General features: G+C 40.2%; 1 protein-coding gene across 4 annotated transcripts in view; it reads left to right on the top strand.

Moving 5' to 3' along the window:
• The window catches only part of Dock4 (dedicator of cytokinesis 4), a 443,711-nt gene that overhangs the window by 412,167 nt on the left and 12,563 nt on the right, over nt 1-18,981 (top strand). For 3 of the 4 annotated variants that reach the window (XM_015498141.2, XM_048799623.1, XM_048799620.1), the window contains 10 exons: nt 3,101-3,242; nt 4,968-5,134; nt 8,018-8,104; nt 11,505-11,681; nt 12,390-12,473; nt 15,487-15,606; nt 15,999-16,120; nt 16,449-16,569; nt 17,753-17,834; nt 17,966-18,075. In XM_015498141.2, coding sequence (XP_015353627.2) covers nt 3,101-3,242; nt 4,968-5,134; nt 8,018-8,104; nt 11,505-11,681; nt 12,390-12,473; nt 15,487-15,606; nt 15,999-16,120; nt 16,449-16,569; nt 17,753-17,834; nt 17,966-18,075 — 1,212 coding nt within the window. The remainder of the gene's footprint in view (nt 1-3,100; nt 3,243-4,967; nt 5,135-8,017; nt 8,105-11,504; nt 11,682-12,389; nt 12,474-15,486; nt 15,607-15,998; nt 16,121-16,448; nt 16,570-17,752; nt 17,835-17,965; nt 18,076-18,981) is intronic. The other variant, XM_048799621.1, reaches the window with a different exon arrangement.

Below are 18,981 nucleotides of genomic sequence, written 5' to 3'. Positions count from 1 at the left end.
AAATGTTGTAATATACTATATATTGTATATTATGCATTAGATAATGTTAGTATTGCTATGTCCATCTCTTTACTAAACCAGTCATAATATAATTTTGAATATTTTTTATGAAGCAAGGAGCCTGTGAAGGCAAAGTGCCTAAGGCCCCCTGAAGTCATAATGAAGCACTGATCAAACTCTTGAGTTTTGCTAGCAAGTACACAGTGAGGTACCCATATATCTATATATTAAGTGCAATTATTGTAAAAGTGTAGACCTTTTAAAAGTAGTTGAGAAGCCATAATTATAAAAAGAGTTTAGGAAATTGGAAAACTTCACTGGCTAATGCAGTAAATCTTGTGTAAGAGTCAGTTACAATAAATCAATCTCTATATCATCAGTCTTCTGAAAACAGCTTTTCTGGACATAATTGGGATTTCCTTCAAAATGAAAGAGAAGGGTTACCCTCTATTGGTTTCTAAAGGGCACTGCAGGGTCTCACTTTGTGTGTGTGTGTGTGTGTGTGTATCTGTGTATGAGAGAGAGAGAGAGAGAGCTCAGATTCTAATCTTTTTTTTCTATTTAAAAATAAACATCAGCTTTAAATATTTTCTTTCATTATTTAATCAATTTCAAGATAATTTTTTAAAATTCAATAAATACCTTTATATAATTTTATGATCTAGGGGTTTTCTTCTCATGCAAAGTTAGTTCTTGACCTACATGACCCAGCAGATCTGCTTGTAGGTATTTACTAAAGAAAACTGAAAACATGCTTTCACTCAAAGATCTGTACCTGGGTGTTTATGGCAGTATTATTCATAATAGCAAAAAAGTAGAACCAGCTCAAATGTCTCTTAATTGATAAATGGTAAAGTAAACCAGCAACAAAGAGCAATGAATTGTGGGGGCTGGAGACATAGCTCAATTGGTAGTACCTCGCATGCACAAAGCCCTGGGTTCAATCCCCAGCACCACCAAAAAAAAAGAAAAAAAAAAAAAGGAATGAAGTATAGTTCCATACCATGATGAGGGAGAAGTTTGAAAATATTCTGTGAAATGAAAGAAGCCAGTCAAAAAAGGCCACATTGTGTAATTCCGTAATAGATAAATCCCTAGAAACAGAAAATAGTTTGGGGTATCCAAGGCTGGAGGAAAGTAAATGACTGAAAGGACATGTGTGAGATTGGGCATGGGGTTTCTTTTGGGGATGATGGAAAATATTCTGATATTAAATTATTCTGATGGTTGTGCAATTCTATGAAAAACTAAAAAAAATCCACTGAATTGCATGTTTTAAAATGTTGAATTTTACAGAATATTGTTGAAGTAAAATGCTTAATTTCTTTTTATTTCATGAAAACCCAAATATCAGAGCCAAAATGTTTCTTTCAAAATAGCTTCCTAACACTACTGAAAGCTTATGCACTTACAGTAACTGCTCTGATTTTACAAAGTGTTATTATATATAAGCATTGTTTTTAAACTATTTAAGTTTGGAAGTATTCAGATGTTTATTTTGGCACTCCTTTAGGAAGGGGTTGTGTTATCTCCTACTTTATCAAGAAAATGTATCATCTTTTAGTAAAATTGTTAAAATACAGCATCAGAAGGTACAACTTTCATTTGCATCAAAAGGTATAATTTGTATCTAGAAAGTTTTAAATTTAGGATCATTTAGGGTCCTAATTTCTAGATAGTTTGCCTTAACTTGTGTTTTTTCAAAGGATCACCATTAATTTATAGAGATTTGTAGGAAACTGAGGTAGGCTCTCAGAACCTGTGCCACAGCTGTCTACAGCAAGTTTCTGACTCTCTCACCGTGACCTGGAAGTCTTCCTTTGGGCATTTTATATAATAATAGGAACTTCAGAGAGCTGAAAAGCACTAAAAACCTGGGACCTTAGCTCCCAGGCTCAAACTGCTCTCTTCTTCTTTAGGACCTGGGGTCTCACTGGTAGCTCCTGGGAGGTTTTCCTGAGCATATCAGGCCATGTTTGGAGTTTGCAGAGCTCAGCCCTTGGACTCAGACCTGAGTTTAAGTACTATGCACATGGACAAAGTGCTTAAAGCCTTTGAATCTATTCCCAGATTATAGAATGGAGAAGGGGTGGGTGACTACCTCTCAAGCTTGTACAGAGTAAATAAGTGTGGTGTGCCTGGTCAATAACTATACTCAACATTTTAATTTCATGATCATGAAACTGTCAGAAAGGGTTCCCTCGTATCTAACCAGCCCATTAAGATACTTTTCAAAGACCTGCCCATCTTCCCACCTCTCTGGCTGACCTCAAGAATAACCTTCAATATCCCCACCCAAATGAGACAGAGTTCTGACCCACAGAAGACATATATTTTTTTTAAATCCGTCAAAAATATGTTTAACATTTAGCAGGATCCTGAAACTCCAAAATCCTAGTTTCAGGCAGTTAAGACAATTCCTGGCTACAGGCATCTGAGCTGAGCTGGTTATGACAGGGAAGTGTCTTTGCCAGCCCTTTTGAAAGCTGGAATACAGATGGGCTCAATCTTCCTTCCTCCGGAAGGCTGTGTTCGGTGGAAGTGTTAAGGCTGACCTCAGAAGCCTTTTAAAAAGAATGCATTTTTACACTAGCAATATGTAAATCAGTGGATGTGTAACTGATGTGATTCTCCAATCTGTATACGGGGTAAAAATGGGAGTTCATAACCCACTTGAATCAAAATGTGAAATATGATATATCAAGAACTATGTAATGTTTTGAACAACCAACAATAAAAATTTTTAAAAAAGAATGCATTTTTAGTTGTTTTATTTGCTTTTTTTTTTCCTCCAAATTGTGAATTTATGTGCATAAGTTTGACATCCAGTTTATAGGAATCATCTTTAACAAATGTGTACATTAGCCTTTAGATGGAATACGATTGCTTCATTTTGTTCTTTGGTACTCTGAGAATCAGACACATCTTTGCACTTCCTACAAGTGAACTGGGAAGAGTGAGGTGTTCTATTGGGTCCCCATAAGAGCAATAGAGAGTGAAATGCATGATCTTTGCCCTGCATTTTTAATATTATCTCTGTAATAAATGCTATCACCTATATAGTCCTAATTTTGTTTTTGGTTTCACCCCCCACCCCCAGAATAAGGAGTTTGTGTGTCGAGGGCATGACTACGAGAGGCTGGAAGCCTTCCAACAGAGAATGCTGAACGAGTTCCCCCATGCCATCGCCATGCAGCACGCCAACCAGCCTGATGAGACCATCTTCCAGGCAGAAGCTCAGTGTATCCACACCTGGAAGGCTCCACTCCAGTCAGGTCACACTGGCTGCTAGTGGCAGAGCATTTGCACACTGGGCGTTTAGCCCCTGGGCCCTTCTCAGTAGCCATGTTCTTACTCTTCCTCATCTTCTTAATTTTAGCCCAGATACTTCTGAACAGGAATTGTTCTATTTATTATCATAGTGTCAGATGAAAAGAAATCCCTTACAGATTCTATTTAAGAACTTTTTCCCTTTTAATTAAAACTCCTCTGTATCTCAACCTTGCTTTTAAAGCTCTTTTTAGTGATTGCCCTTAGAATAATTTTCCTCTGACTTATCTGGTGGAAGCTACTTCAGCTCAGGATGATAGCAGTATGTTCAGGGGTGCAGATGCAAATCATTCACTCCGTTTTCCTCTGATACTTTTATTCTGGAATGAAGGAGGGGAGAAAAAGAGATCTCTTCAGCATCTTCTGGAGACTTAGCTATGACATCTGGGACGCCGTTAGTAGTTACCATGCAGTTCACACATCCACCACCTAAACACAAGCAAGTCAGCTGAAATCACACAGATGTTATAGGCAAAGGCAGTTCATCACCATACTTCTTCCTGAATTCCCCTGCCTTTACCTGAAACTGATGGTCTTAAAGAACATGTAAAACTCCAAGTGACAATTATGGATACCATCTCAAAGCAGAAGCCAAAATGCAAGAGAAGCAAGAAAGTACATGAAAAAAAATTTTTGCTTTATTGGAATTAGAAGAGATGGTAAACATACAAGTAAATATGGGAGCCCTTTAATGGAGTTTTTTAAAATGTCAATTACACCTAAACACCTACATACCTGGTTTAGGAGAATGGAAAAATATAATTATGGTCACAACATCACACATGTAAATGTAAGTCATTGTCAGTGTTCTGGTTTCTGCCTTTGGTCATGGCAACATAACGGTTACTTAATACTATAAACAAACAATAAGTTCTAAAGGGCCATGCACAAACTAAGATAAAAGTGCTTCACCAGGCCTGGGGGCATACACCTATAATCCCATCTACTTGGGAGGCTGAAGCAGGAGGCTCTCAAGTGAGCCAGCCTGGGAAGCTTGGTAAGACCCTGTCTCAAAATTCAATTTTCTTTTTAAGGTTTACAGTTCTTTTTTAATATAATTATTTTATTTATCTATCTATTTATTTATTTTTATGTGGTGCTAAGGATTGAACCCAATGCCTCACACATGCTAGGCAAGCACTCTGCCACTGAGCTATATCCCCAGCCCTGAAAGTATAATTTTTTAAAAACGAAGGCTGGGGCTGTAGCTCAGTTTTAGAGCATTTGCCTAGCATGTACAAGTAGATTTGATCCCCACACATATTCACACACACAAAATAGTGTCTCACGTACAAGGATTAGGAGTGATCTGAGTAACTAATATCCAAACTATCCCCCCTACACACACACACACACATCAGTAATAAGCTTGGTAAGACCAATTCATAGGCCATGGGAATTTAAACCTGACCCTTTGTCAGAATCACCTACCTAGAACTAGTTCAAGGCCTATAGTTTGAGATAGATATGATTTCAAGTGTGTTTCTAGCATCTTTTTGGCAATTTTATAAATGACTTCAACCGAAATGGAAACACCAGATTATTAACAATTCTCTTCTCTCCACACAGCTCAGCTCGAGCCAGACTTCTTTTAAGTTTGCCAAGTTCAGGTTCTCTCCTTGACTCTTTAATCCTAGATTTGCAGATATATGCTGTGACCCCTATTCCAGAGAGCCAGGAGGTCCTGCAAAGAGAGGGTGTTCCGGACAACATCAAAAGTTTCTATAAAGTGAATCATATCTGGAAATTCCGCTATGACAGACCATTTCACAAAGGCACGAAAGATAAGGAGAATGAATTCAAGGTACCATGCAGTTCTTATTGCATTTTTCTCCTCATACTCTCTTCTAGACTATGAGTTCCCTGAGGCAAGACTCTTCTGGTAAATGCTCAGAATAGTGACAGAGCCAAAGGGGGCTCTAGAAATCCCTTAGTATAGTGGTTCTTCAACTCTTCCATGTATCAGATTAATGGGTATTGTTTCCTACAAGAAGAATTTTGGCCCTCAAGCCCAGGAATTCTGTCTTGACTGTGGGAAGAGGTCCTGAAATCAACTTTCTTCTTACAGTTCTAATGCCAGTGGTCCTTAGACCTGTCTTTGAGAACTCATGGTTGAACTCAGTCCTCTTGCCTATTCATGCTGAACCCATTGAGGGAACCTCAGGATATCCTCAGATACAAGACTGAAATGAGTAAAGAATATTTCAGGAACAGGGGACACTGAGACAGAGAACAGGCGGGTAAACTGCTAGTACAGTGGGTGAATTCTGTGCCATCTTTGCTGTTTTTCCTCATTAGAACGGTGTGTAATTAGGATTTCTGAGAGAACCCAAAGTAAAGGCATGTGTTGCATTGTCTGCTCAGTAGCTCCAATATGCCTTCCTAGTTCAGCTTGCTCCCAGCCAAAAAGGGTAAGAGTTCTGCAACCCCATGGGGAGAAGGGTCCAGATTGTTTGGCACATAAATTAAAATCTTCCCTTTCTTTGAAAACAAAGACACAGTGAGACCAGATAAATCCCCAGTTAGTCAGTTTTTGCACTTAATCAAAAAATTCGAGGTGAATTTATTATTGGAGTTCATTGGCTTAGCATCTTTCATTACAGATATTCTCTGTTTGAGCTAGGAAGCATTCTCCTAATACTTTTCAGTCAGAATTACCTAATGTTAGCCAGACACAGAGGTGTATACTTGTAATCCCAGCAACTTGAGAGGCTAAGGCAGGAGGATCACAAGTTCAAGGACAGCCTGATAGCAAGACCTTGCCTCAAAGTAAAATAAAAATGGCTGGAGATGTAACTTAGAGCACTTGCCTAGTGTATGCAAGGCAGTGGGATCAATCCCCAGTACCACTAAGTACATATGTTCATACGTACATCCAAACCTACTTACCTGTCTACCTAATGTTGACTCACCTGTCAGCCCTACCTAAATGTTGGTTCCCAGTCCTCCCAACAGTCACTCCAGGGATTATTCACCTTCAAAAAATCAGAAAGGAATGCCGTGATCATTTTACAGAGTTCCATTAGAGCTGAATAAAGGACAGTTCTTTGTGCAGGAAGGTTTGGTGGGTTACGTAGCAAGCAGGGAGACCACTGGAAAACATCACTGTGATATTACTGAGAAGATCCATGATCGTTTTCTAGTCCTTTCTAGATACTTCTGTTTCTCTTTTTGCCTCTAAAATCAACTGAAGATCTAATTAGTTTATGATGTAGTTCTTCTTGCAGTTGCTTCCAGTGATGACAAGTCAGAGATGCACTGGAGCCAAACAGCTGACTTGCTCCAAGTCCCATGCTAATTACCTTTGGGCACAGCACTGGAACCCACATCTTCTAACGCCATCTCCATCACTATCTCCACTGCACCACGTTTCCTCATGGCCCTCGCTTTATATATTTATCATTGATACAGCAACACCCCTGGGGCGGGGGACAGTAAATCTGGCTCCTCATTTTTGTGCTTTCAGCCCTCAGAATTGGCTCCAAACTGCACTCCCAAGCCTGTATCTACCACAACCCACTCACCCACCCTCTCCCTCAGTTCCAGCAACACCCAGCTTCTCTCCTTCTCTGTCACGGTGCCCTTTCACAAGCCACTCGGCGTCTGTGCGGGCTGCTTCCTCCTGCCTGCGCAGCTACCCCCACTCTCCTCCTGGCAAACTCCTACTCACTCTTCAAAATTCAGCTCACGTGTCACCTCCTCTGAGGGCTGCCATCCCCCTCCTCAGCATGGCACGAACACCTGCATCCCTCGCTGCAACTTGAATGTTCCTTCTCTTCCCTCCAAGATCTTATTTATCTGCTCACCTCCCTGTCACCACCAGAATGCTGTGAAATCTTGTCACAGTGACGCTGCCGTGTTCCTTTCGATAATTCGCAAGGGGCATAAACAGATCCTTCCTTTTTGTTGTTGTTGTTGAATAAATGGCACAATTTCAGGCATTTCATATCCTCTTGGTTTAAATAAGAAAAATGAGGCATAGGTAGAAAATGGGTTGATGAAAGAGAAAATTGTCACAACAGCAGCTTGTGCCAAAGGCAGCTGTGTCCTGAGGGTGCTAGTCTTGGTCAGAGGGAGCCCTGGGCCAACTCAAATGTCAGTCTAGATTACAATGTTTCGGGTGGACCCAGTGTATAGCAGCAGAGGAGGAGGAGGCAGAGGCCGCGACAGGTTCTAGGGGTGGGGTCAGTGCAGCTCTGCAGGTGAATAGTGCGCTGCTTTTCAGCAGGTCCATTGTCTCTTAAGGCTTAAAGTGTCTTCACTTTTAAAATGGAAAGATCAAGCTGCATGATCCCTAAAGCTCTTTTATTCTTTAGGATACCAGTTATTGTAGTCTTGCGTTGACTAGCTCCTTCAGTTCCTTCTTTCGGGTGAAAATGACTAAACCTTGAGGGACAAAGAGTTTGAATTCACACGTTAGAGAAACAGCAAAGAATATAACATGATGGCCTATTTTTATATTTTAAAGCTTGCTTTCTGAAGCACGAGCTCATTTATTCTACATAGAAAAAAGTTTCAGGCACCATACAGTGGATTTATTAGCATAAGCTTCAGCAGCATCTTACTGAGTGCTCAAGCGAAGACTAAAGAAAAGGTGACAAATAAGCAAAACCTGATCGAGTTAGTCATAGCTCAGTGCCTAGAAAGAAGGGCAACGGGGGAACTTCATTTGTTTTCTGTTTTGTAGAGCCTCTGGGTGGAGAGAACATCATTATACTTGGTGCAGAGTTTACCTGGCATCTCCCGCTGGTTTGAAGTGGAGAAGCGTGAAGTGGTAAGGACCCGAGCTTATTCTCAAGTACTTTCTCATCACAGTAGCTCACCTGGAATCATGCTGGATATTAATTGCTTCTGTTTTTGACTCCAAGTCCCTGGATTCACTCATAGTAAGTTAGTGAATATTTATGATACTGACTGCTGTTACTAAGGCTGTGATGGTGAACATTAACCTTGTCCTAGTCCATCCAGCCAGACAAATTCCTTGAAAACAGCTGTGACTGCAGCCTATAAAAAAAACTACTTGGGCCCTTGAGTGAGAAGAAGTGAAATTCAGCTCTCCTAATTGCTCTAGATAGCTAAGTGAGCTTCAGTGTGTAGTGTGTGGCAGACCAGGGCCAAGAAGGCTGCCTACTATGTCTTACTGGATCCTCCTATTCAAGCTATGTATTCTTATATCAGAGTGATGTCTTCTTTTCCCAATTTTCACAGTTTTTAACAAGAGACTAAAAGCTTTTACCAGAAGTTACATAACAAAATGTTGAAAACAGGACAGTCTCAAACTCAGATTGTTCTGATTCCAAAGCCAGTGGTGTTCATCTCTCCTAGCCTTGGTTTCCTTATAGGCAAAATGAAACTAATATAAAGTCCCAGCACCATGTATGACACACATAAGTCTATACTATTGCAGTCTCCAATAGAGGGGATGGTGTGATATTAGTAACTGAGCTGTCCTGCATGGAGTACCAGATAGAGATCAGTAGATGCCATTATAGAACCTGGTAGACACAGCACTAAGCTGATTGTCAAACACACCTTTGGTTCCACTCCCCAGCGGTGGATAACCAGGAGATAGTAGCTGGAGGCAGCCACATTGAGGATGAGACCCGGCATACTGCCATCTCTACTGCTCTTCAGGCTAACAGCACCTGAAGGTAGCCACAGCCCTGACCCTCCCAGCATCCCTCCTGCTCTTAGCGTATCCGTTATGGCTGGATCTGGTCCTCTATCTGAAAGAAAGTGTGCCAACTGTGAAAGTATAATTTAACCCATACTTTATTTAGATAACAGGGCCACTCTGTCAATGAATAACAGCAGCCCCTGCCCAAATTGTCTTTCCAGAATGGCTAGTCCCACCCCAAATCTCTCAGCATTAAAACTCAGCTTGTTATGTTCAATTAAGCTAAGGATTTAATAGGATTTTCATTTTGCAGTGCCAAAAAAATTAATACAGCTCCCTAAACAAACTGAACTCAATTTAGCAGATTGCATCATTGCAGTTGTATTCTTGTATAGTCTGAATCAAGGATCCCCAAAAGCTGGTACGGCCTGGTGCCCTCCATGGAAAAGAGGAGACTGCCAAACCTAGTGATCAGAAAGTCTTATTATTATGCTTCCTACTGAATGGCATGGACCAACCCACAGAAGGGCTCTTGGTCATCCATGCTGCGATAATGATTCAGAAAGCCCTGTTAGATCCATCAAACCCAGAGCATTAAATCCAGTGAGGTCTTACCAGTGGTCCTGGCTCTTGAAACACACACATACACAAACACACAGCATGCTGGTAATGATAAAAAGAGTTTACTAAACACAGCCTTTCAAACATCAGCTGCCTACTTTATTAGAATATGTAATCTTATGTTCTGTCAGAACAAATCAAACTCGGCTACTTGTTCCCTGAGCACAGCCCACTCTTAAGAGCCTTTGTGTTGTTCTCTTGTTCCTGCTGCCTGGAATGTTCCACCATCTATTAAAGTTACTGACTTGCTTGTTAATTCCTATTATATAAGGCCATCAAGAACACAGATATGTTGAAGTAGGTCTGCAATAAATATATGCCAAAATGAATTAAGATTCCTTGTCTGCAATGCCCAAATCTGAGAACCAAAGATGTTTACATTAGTTTGACTTAAAAGTTATTTGCTTATATATCTAAGCTCTTCAATGTAAGGCCATTTATTAACTTACTGTCATTTTGTGTGAATGCTTATAAGCTTCCCTGCAGACATATTTATTCAGTTGATTAAAGGAAACTGCCCAGATCCTGATGGGGATTATTGAATTGTATGCCTTATATTACCTTTCTAATCTGAAAGTTCAAGGAGCTGGGGCTAAAACTTAATGGTAGAGCACTTGCCTAATGTGCAAGACCCTGGGTTTGATCCCCTGCACTGCCAAAAAGAAAAGAGAAAATCTGAAAAACTATAAATTCAGAAACGTGGCATTAAATGTTTCATATGAAGTTATAGATCTTTATTTTTTAAATCATACATCCTGATAGCTTATAAGATTTTGTGAAAACACTAATGCCTTTAAATCTGTAGTTCATTTGAAGAGCACTTTTGTCATCTTCACAGTTGTGTCCACTGTACAACCCAGCAAGTCATTATGATTCGACTTGGCTCTCTCAACAAATGGATGCTGAGTGTGTATGATCATCTCCTTTTCTTAACTCCCAACTGTATGCCGTCTTGTGCTGTGCATATGAAGTCCAGTCCATCTGGGCTTGTGTCCCCTCTTCTCAGCTATTGTGGTTTAGATATGAGGTATCCCCCGAAAGCTGTGTGAGGCAATGAAAGAATGGTCAGAGGTGAAATGACTAGGTTATGACAGCCTCAACCTAATCTGTGGATCAGTCCACTGATAGGGATTAACTGGGCAGCAACTATAGGCAGACAGGGTATGGCTGGAAGAAGTAGGTCATTCAGGGTACGCATTTGGGTATATATTTTGTCCCTCTTGAGAAGAGCTCACTCTTCTCCTGGCTCTCATTTCCTGAGCTGCTTTCCTCTGCCACACCCTTCTACCCTGATGTTCTACCTCGCTCTGGGCCCAGAGCTATGGAGTCTGCTGACCATGGACTGAACCTTTAAAACCGTGAGCTAAAACAAACTTGCTCCTCTGAGTTGTTCTTGTTGGGTCTTTTGGTCACAGCAATGTTTCAGCTGACTAAAACACCAGCTGAGCTGAAAGTTCCTTTGACACCAGAGGATCTATAAATGATCTTTATTGTCTCCCATGGTGCTTTGTATCAAATAAGCATCTAGAAAGGTAATAATAATATTTGGGGTCCCTCAATATTTAGTCCTTCAGAAGAAAAGAGAACCATGGGATGCTTGGATTTTAAGGAGTGAATTCATTGTTACAGTACTAATTAGAATGAAAGATTAATGATTATCCAAACCACATTCTAATCAATGAATATAATTACCTGCCCTTTTCAGACCTTACTGATGAACAGTTAACTTGACTTTCATGTCCTTTTCTATTTTACTGCATGGCTCCTGGTAGAAGTATTGGTAATTCAGAACATAGATAATCTACTTTTTTTTTCCTCCTTCTTCCTCTTTCTCTTCTTTTTCTTCCTTTTTCTTTCCTTTTCCTTTCTCCTCCTTACTTCTTGAATGTTTCAAAAGTCAATATTATATATATATTTACGCTCATTTGCTTATCAGGTTGAAATGAGTCCTCTGGAAAATGCAATTGAAGTTTTGGAAAATAAGAACCAGCAGCTGAAGACACTGATTAGTCAATGTCAAACAAGACAGATGCAAAATATTAACCCCCTGACCATGTGCCTGAATGGAGTCATAGATGCTGCGGTTAACGGTGGGGTTTCAAGGTACCAAGAGGTGAGAATTAGGGATTGTTGTTTGAGAGAAAGTTTTCAGTTTTGATTTCTTAGGGTGTCATGAATCTTTTCAAAATATGTATTCATATCACCATACAGACAAACAGCTACGATTGACACATATATAGTCCTTTGTGAAATAGCATAAATGTATAGCCATTTGTGATGTCCACTTACTCTATTTCCCCAACATGTAATGTTTTGAGGATGTGTTTATATGAATAAAAGTAGTAAAGATTTCAGGATTGCTTAATGAATGTTTGTCTAAAATAATTTGTATGAGCAAAGAGGTTCCTGGGTATAGAAAAGTCTGATCTTGTTTAGACAATCCTTTAAATGGACTTTTCCTCTGCCCTTTTAGTTTTAAACAGAAGTACATAGTCACCTGAAGGATGAGGCCACCATCTTGGTCATGCTGAATCATGCAACAATTTATTTTAGGCTAGAATGCCCTATATCTTATTGATATGGGTTTGCTTTTTGTTTATTTTACCAAAGGTACTTACTGTACAATCTCTGATCTTCCTTTAACAATCTTTTCCTTATGTTCCCTTCTGACCAGCCACCCACACTAAGAATCATTCCATCTGTCCCCAAGTGGTTTATAATCATGTCATTTCTCTTAAGATGCCAGGTCTTTAAAAACAACAACTGTGTCTTTTACTTCTTTGGTAACTGTCCTGAAGTAGACTGTCCCTTCTCCTCCTAGGCATTCTTTGTCAAAGAATATATTTTAAGTCATCCTGAAGATGGGGAGAAAATTGCACGATTAAGAGAACTGATGCTTGAGCAGGTAAGTGAGGCAGAAGCCAATCACCTTCTCTCCATCTTGCCTGGCTACATGCTTACTTACCAGAGGCCCGCCTACACTGTTCTCTGAATCAGTGGTCTACTAAAGTGGTGATCGGGAGTTAGCAGGCACACCTGTACTGCATCCCAACTAACTAATTTCTACTCTTTCTTCCCACTTGAATACAAAAACAAATTTAATAATGAATGAACTATGGCAGCCCATAATAGCAAGCACTTCATGTAGTCTCTTTGAATATTCTTTCCCCAAAAGACTTTCTGTGGGCTTATTGCTGACTTCTCACTCAAAAATTTGTGCTTAAATAAGTTCCGGCTACCCGAAAGTAAATGAATGAGTGCATGAATGAATGAGATTATTATGCAAATGTTATAATTAGAAAGTGGACAATCAATAGAATTTGCTTTATAACAAGCATTGTGCTTTACAGACTTTGCCTATAGATGATATGGAATAGTCAAAATTAAATAGAACTCACCGCCCCCCCCCTTTTTTTTGTACCAGGGATTGAACTCAGGGGCGCTCAACCACTGAATACAAAAACAAATTTAACAATGAATGAACTCTGGCAGCCACATCCTCAGCCCTATTTTTGTATTTTATTTAGAGATAGGGTCTCTGAGTTGCTTAGCACCTTGCAGTTGCTGAGGCTGGCTTTGAACTCAAGATTCTCCCAAGCCTCTGGGATTATAGGTGTGCACCACCACGCCCAGCTAGAAATCACCATTTTCTACTCCAAAGAAACATTGTTTATTTTTACTTATTTGGTACCATCAATTAAAAGAACTGGAGTGACTAATCTGTTGCCTGCTGTGTACTTCCAAGATTAAGCTCTTCCAGGATTATAGCTTTGGCCTAAAAATGGTTTGAATACCTCAGAGGTAGGAGAGACATGATTGGAAATCTAAGTGAAATGGGAAATAAAGGCATTTTATTCCCAGGAAAAGTGGAGCATGTATGATAAAATGGGAAAAAGCATCTCTCCCCACTTGATAATACCAAAGTGATAAATAAAGTGTGTTCTTTTAGATTAGAAAGCGATAAGGTTGTATCTGATTTTAGTCCATATTTTATGCTCACTGGGCTCAGTCCACAAAACTGGCCATGGATGAAGGTACTTGTACAGCTTCTGGAAAAGAAAGAGGAATTACTTGTCATTGATCTTCAGTGAAATAGAGAATAGATAAAGTTCTTAGTGTGACCCCGGGTGGGATGTAGATACTAGAATTAAGCAGGTTAGGTCATCTAATTCCTAGGAGAATGGGATGGCTTTAACCTTGGTTGATTTTTTTTTTAATCTACATTTTACCTGAGCATGATCTCATGTGAATGCTTTGCTTCAGGCTGTGTCTGCTGTATTCAGCCTGACTAAATTTGTTTCCCCAGAGTTAAAGTAGTCGCTCAGGGCCAAGAAGCTTCCCAGCAAAAATAACCAGGGAGCATTTATTTACACCACATCATGCCTAATTATGTACCAGGACCTTTGGGGAAGACTGTAGCCTAGGAAACAAGATCTCTTGTATAGATGAGAGGTACAAATGACTTGTCATGTGACCCCCTGTTTGTGGGACCATTGATTAGGGGCCTGAGCTAGAGAATGTGCCATCCTTCCCAGGTAGCTCAGATAAGCTATCTGTTGCCATGAAGAGGCACTGCCCTGTGCTCCTTCCTGGAGCATGGCCCTTGACAGACACATCCAGCTGTCCGGTCCTTTGAGGATTACCTCAGCTTCAGAGAGCCACCTGGCCCACAGCACTATCTTCCAAATGGTGCACCTCAGCACAGAGGTCAACCACACCTTTATCCCACTCTAGCTCTTTCTTTCAAGGGTGTCCTTCATATTTATTTCAAGGTGTTTTTCCCCTTTTACAAATGTGTTGGATAGGGTGGGCATCCAGAGTAGGCGTTGTCATTCGTTGTTGCTTAGGGAAGCTGCTAGATTCTCTTACTCATTAGGGTCAGTTTTGTTTGGCTTTGAACTTCCAACCTAAAACCTTCAGGAGCTGGAAAGATACAAAACCTTGTGGTATAGTATCATTTATTTTCCTCACAGACTAAGGAGTTAGTTGTATTGATCACTTCAGCATTTTTAAATTTTCAAGATAGCTGGTACTCAAATCAAAGGAATCATACACTATTCCCTTTTCTAGCTGAACAAAGGAGATAAACATGTTTCTGTCCATTTTCTTTTGGGTCCTCACAGCAGGAAAACTTTTTAAAAACGACCTGTTCCTTTGTTGCATTGTAATTAGCAAACAAGAATAATATCTTAAAAACAAGAATCCCTGGGCTGGTGGCTCATGCCTATAATCCCAGTGGTTTGGAAGGCTGAGGTAGGAGGATAAAAGGTTCAAAGCCAGCCTCAGCAACTTAGCAAGGCTGTAAGCAGAGTCTGTCTCAAAATAAAAAACAAAAAGGGCTGGGGATGTGGCTCATTGGTTAAGCATCCTGGTTCAAATTTAAAAAAAGAAGAAGAAGAAGAAGCATATCAACAGTTGAAGAATTTCTGCTTGTTTTTTCCTTCTTGACAGGGTTTGAAAATGTGGGAGGGATTTGGGGGTGGTCACAGAAGAACATAATGGAAGAGAAGAGGATAACAGGAAAGAGAGACTGCCATCCAGAGAAGAGATTCCTGGAGGAGACCCAGTTGACTCTCCTAACAAGGGAGCAGCTCTTATCCCATGCTGGGAAGGGCAGGAAAGGGTCATCTAACACATAACTGTTAGGAGATTTATATTTCAAGATCTAAAATACACAGAAAAAAAACTTAGGAAAAAACAAGTTTTTGGAATCAGACAGACCCAAGTTCAAATCCCCATTTGTCTTTGACTACGTGCAAGACTTTTCTGATCTTGTTTTCTCGATCATAAAGTAACAATTGTTCCTCTCTTATGGGATACAGAAGATTAGCAATAACGCATGCATACAGTGCTTGGTCCATAGCATACACTGTGAGAGATGGTCATTGATGTGGGTTTTTCCTTATGTTATTATCAAGGCCCAGATTCTGGAATTTGGTTTGGCCGTGCATGAGAAGTTTGTACCCCAAGATATGAGACCCCTTCACAAAAAGCTGGTTGATCAGTTCTTTGTGATGAAGTCGAGCTTAGGGATACAGGTATGTATGCTCAGTGTTCATGGTGGAGTAATCTATCTAACTACTGCCCTTTGCTTTTTTTTTTTTTTTTTTTTTTTTTTTTTTTTTTTTTTTTTGAAGAGACCAACAATGAAGTATCCAATAGTGACATCTTTTGGTTTTTCTGCCAAACTGCAGCACCAACCGGGGAGCCTTTAAATATTTAAAATGCATTGTCTGCTATTTGCCATGTTTATGTATCATGTAAACAACAATGTGAGGGAAGGCTTAGTAATTCTGGAATTTACCTTAATGGTTTCCTATGTAAAGATTTCATGGCATTTAGGACATGTATCTAGTATATTAAAATATCGTGGCAGTTACTTTGCCCATATCATTACTGAAATAAAATATTTCCTTTACCACATCTTTAGGAGTTCTCTGCTTGTATCCAAGCCAGTCCTGTTCATTTTCCTAATGGAAGTCCTCGGGTGTGTAGGAACTCAGCACCAGCTTCCATGAGCCCAGATGGTACCAGGGTAATTCCTAGGCGCAGGTAAGTCATATTTTGAATTACCTTACAATTTGGCATCCCCACAGGATGATCTGGAATGATTCTCTCATTCTCTATGGCATAATTTGTCAAATGGGCTTTTTCTTAATGAAATAATTAACCCGCAAGGCAGCTGCAGACATCTGCCACTGGTAAAACAGCAACAGCATGAGAAATAAACAAACTCAAACATTTGATTATATTGAGGCAAACGGGAGACAACAAAATGGGATGTCTACTCTCCCCCCCTTTTGGTTTTATACCTTGCCAGCATGTGATAAAGTGCAATTTGGAGACCAAGTTAACGACCATTTTTTTTTCCCTGAAACAGCCCATTAAGTTACCCAGCTGTCAACCGGTATTCTTCCTCCTCACTGTCCTCACAAGCTTCTGCTGAAGTAAGCAATATTACAGGGCAATCAGAAAGCTCTGATGAAGTCTTTAACATGCAGGTACTTTATTAGCTTTTTGTCTGGTCGTGTTTATTCCTTTTCTGTCTCAATCGTGAGAGTGTCTGTTCATTCTGCTGTGCTCATGAACAGACCTTCAAGCAAGAACTTAAGGACAAACTTTTAAACACCCTTATTGCTTTGTTGGTCTTGGAGCCTGCAAAGGTGTTTCCAAACTACCATCGCTTTAAGAAGACATGAACAACAATGGAAAAGCCCAGGCAAGCCACCCAGGGTTAGCTTTGAGACCTACCATCCCCCCATCCTGAATTTCTTGAAGTGTGTTGCCACACTAGCTGCCCCTCAGCATGTCCAGGTGGCTCTTTAAGAAAGACCTAGTTTCAGGGTTCATTAAATTTTTTTTCTCTGCTTATATACATATCAGAAATTTTCTATAACAAAGTTTCTTTTTGGGAGGGGAACCGGTGATTGAACTTAGTGGCACTCGACCACTGAGCCACATCTCCAGCCCTATTTTGTATTTTATTTAGAGACAGGGTCTCACTGAGTTGCTTAGTGCCTCACTTTTGCTAAGGCTGCCTTTGAATTCACCATCTTCCTGCCTCAGCCTCCCAAGCCGCTGGGATTACAAGCATGCACCACCACACCCAGCTATAATAAAGTTTTTATAAGAGAAAAAATATAGTTTTTAAGTATTTTTAGAGCCAACATAAGTCTTGCAATGAAACATTTTATTTAGACATCACTAATATGGCATTTAGGATAGTTTAGTAGGACCGAGCTGAATTGTTCCCCCCACCTTCTTTGGAAAAGGAGTACAACATGTATTTCCAAATTCATGCTTTGAACTCATTTTTTAAAAGAATGAGAAGGCAGTCCCTGTGCCTTTTAGAGACCTTTGCCCAGGTACTTGCCCTGGGCTGGAAGTCACTCTACTGACTCTTTGGGTGTGTGCTGCTGATAGGTATGCAGTAACAGACAGTAGCAGAAATGAGTGCACAGGTATTCCTTTGGTGTCAGTGAAAATCTCAGATTCTTGATTAATTCAGACAGGACTTATCAGTCTGAATTTGTAAGATTTTTGTATATTTTTAAATGGCCTTTTGATGTTTATTTTTTTATTTTTGCTAATTTGAAAAAAAAAATGTTGATGGTTTTGTTTCTAATGTGTCCATGTCATTTGAAGCCTCTAAACAGTATGTAACAGCTCCCCATGTATTTCCAGCCAAGTCCATCTACCTCAAGCCTGAGTTCTACTCACTCTGCTTCACCTAATGTGACAAGTTCTGCTCCATCGAGTGCCAGAGGTCAGTGCCAGAATGTGGGGGAGACTAAGAGTGTCCAAAGAAACCTGTGGCCTACTGCCACCGAAGCTCAGCTCTTGCCTTTAAACAGGTCCAACATGGCACCACACATGATTCTTCCCTTCTCTTCCCAGCTTCTCCTTTGCTATCTGACAAACACAAGCATTCCAGAGAAAACTCTTGCCTGTCTCCAAGAGAAAGACCCTGCAGTGCCATTTATCCAACACCTGTGGAGCCATCTCAGGTATTCTTTGTGGATGAGAAAACCAGAATATAGGGAAAAGTCTGGAATTGCTTACATACCTCGGCAGAAGCACACCATAGCTTCCAAAAGCAACTAAATGGGCATTGTCAGACCACAGGCCAGCTGGGTGAAGAGTCCCCCTTTGTTTTATGCCCTTTGTAAGGAATTCTGTCTGAGCCTTGTATTTCTGGTAGTGCTATATGGGTTGTATAGCAGTACAGCTGAAAAGGAAAATGGGAAATCCTTTTTCCTCTTTAACCAACATTTCGTTTCTTTATTAAACATTCCAAGGGGGAGTGGGTGAATGGATCGCCTGTGTGTGTGTTTGCATGTGTATGTAACAGAAATCTGGGGGAGCTTTTTAGGTTAGCAGATGACTCTCAAGAAAAAGTATACTGCTACCTGGCACTCTTCTTTTTTTTAAAAATTTTTTATTAGAGCATTATAGTTATTCCTGGTAGCTAGGTTCATCCTGACAAAATCATATATGCACGGAATCTGACCCACTCCATTTCAGTCTCCAATTCTCCCCCTCTCCCCACGACCCCTGCCTCTATTTTTACTCCACTGACCCTCCCCTTGCTCATCCATTTATCCATCCTTGGTTGGTGCTTTCCACATACACATATAGTTGAAATTCCCTGTGGTGTATTTATATATGCACATAACATGATTTTGTCAAATTCATTGCTCATCTCCTCCCTTTTTCTGCCCCTTCTTCCTCCCTCACAATCTCCTTCTTCTACTCCACTGATCTTCCCTATATCTTTATGATATCAGATCCCCTCCCCCCATGCTTTTTTTTTTTTTTTTTCCTTATTTTGTTCTAATTTCAACAAATGAGAGAAAACATCAACCCTTGGTTTTCTGAGTCTGGCTTGTTCCACTTAGCATGATGTTCTCTAG

Source organism: Marmota marmota, unplaced genomic scaffold (assembly GCF_001458135.2).
Source record: "Marmota marmota marmota unplaced genomic scaffold, marMar, whole genome shotgun sequence".
NCBI classification, from domain to species: Eukaryota; Metazoa; Chordata; class Mammalia; order Rodentia; family Sciuridae; genus Marmota; species Marmota marmota.
Note: the sequence above shows the minus strand (reverse complement) of the source record. Positions and strands in the feature narration are given on the sequence as shown.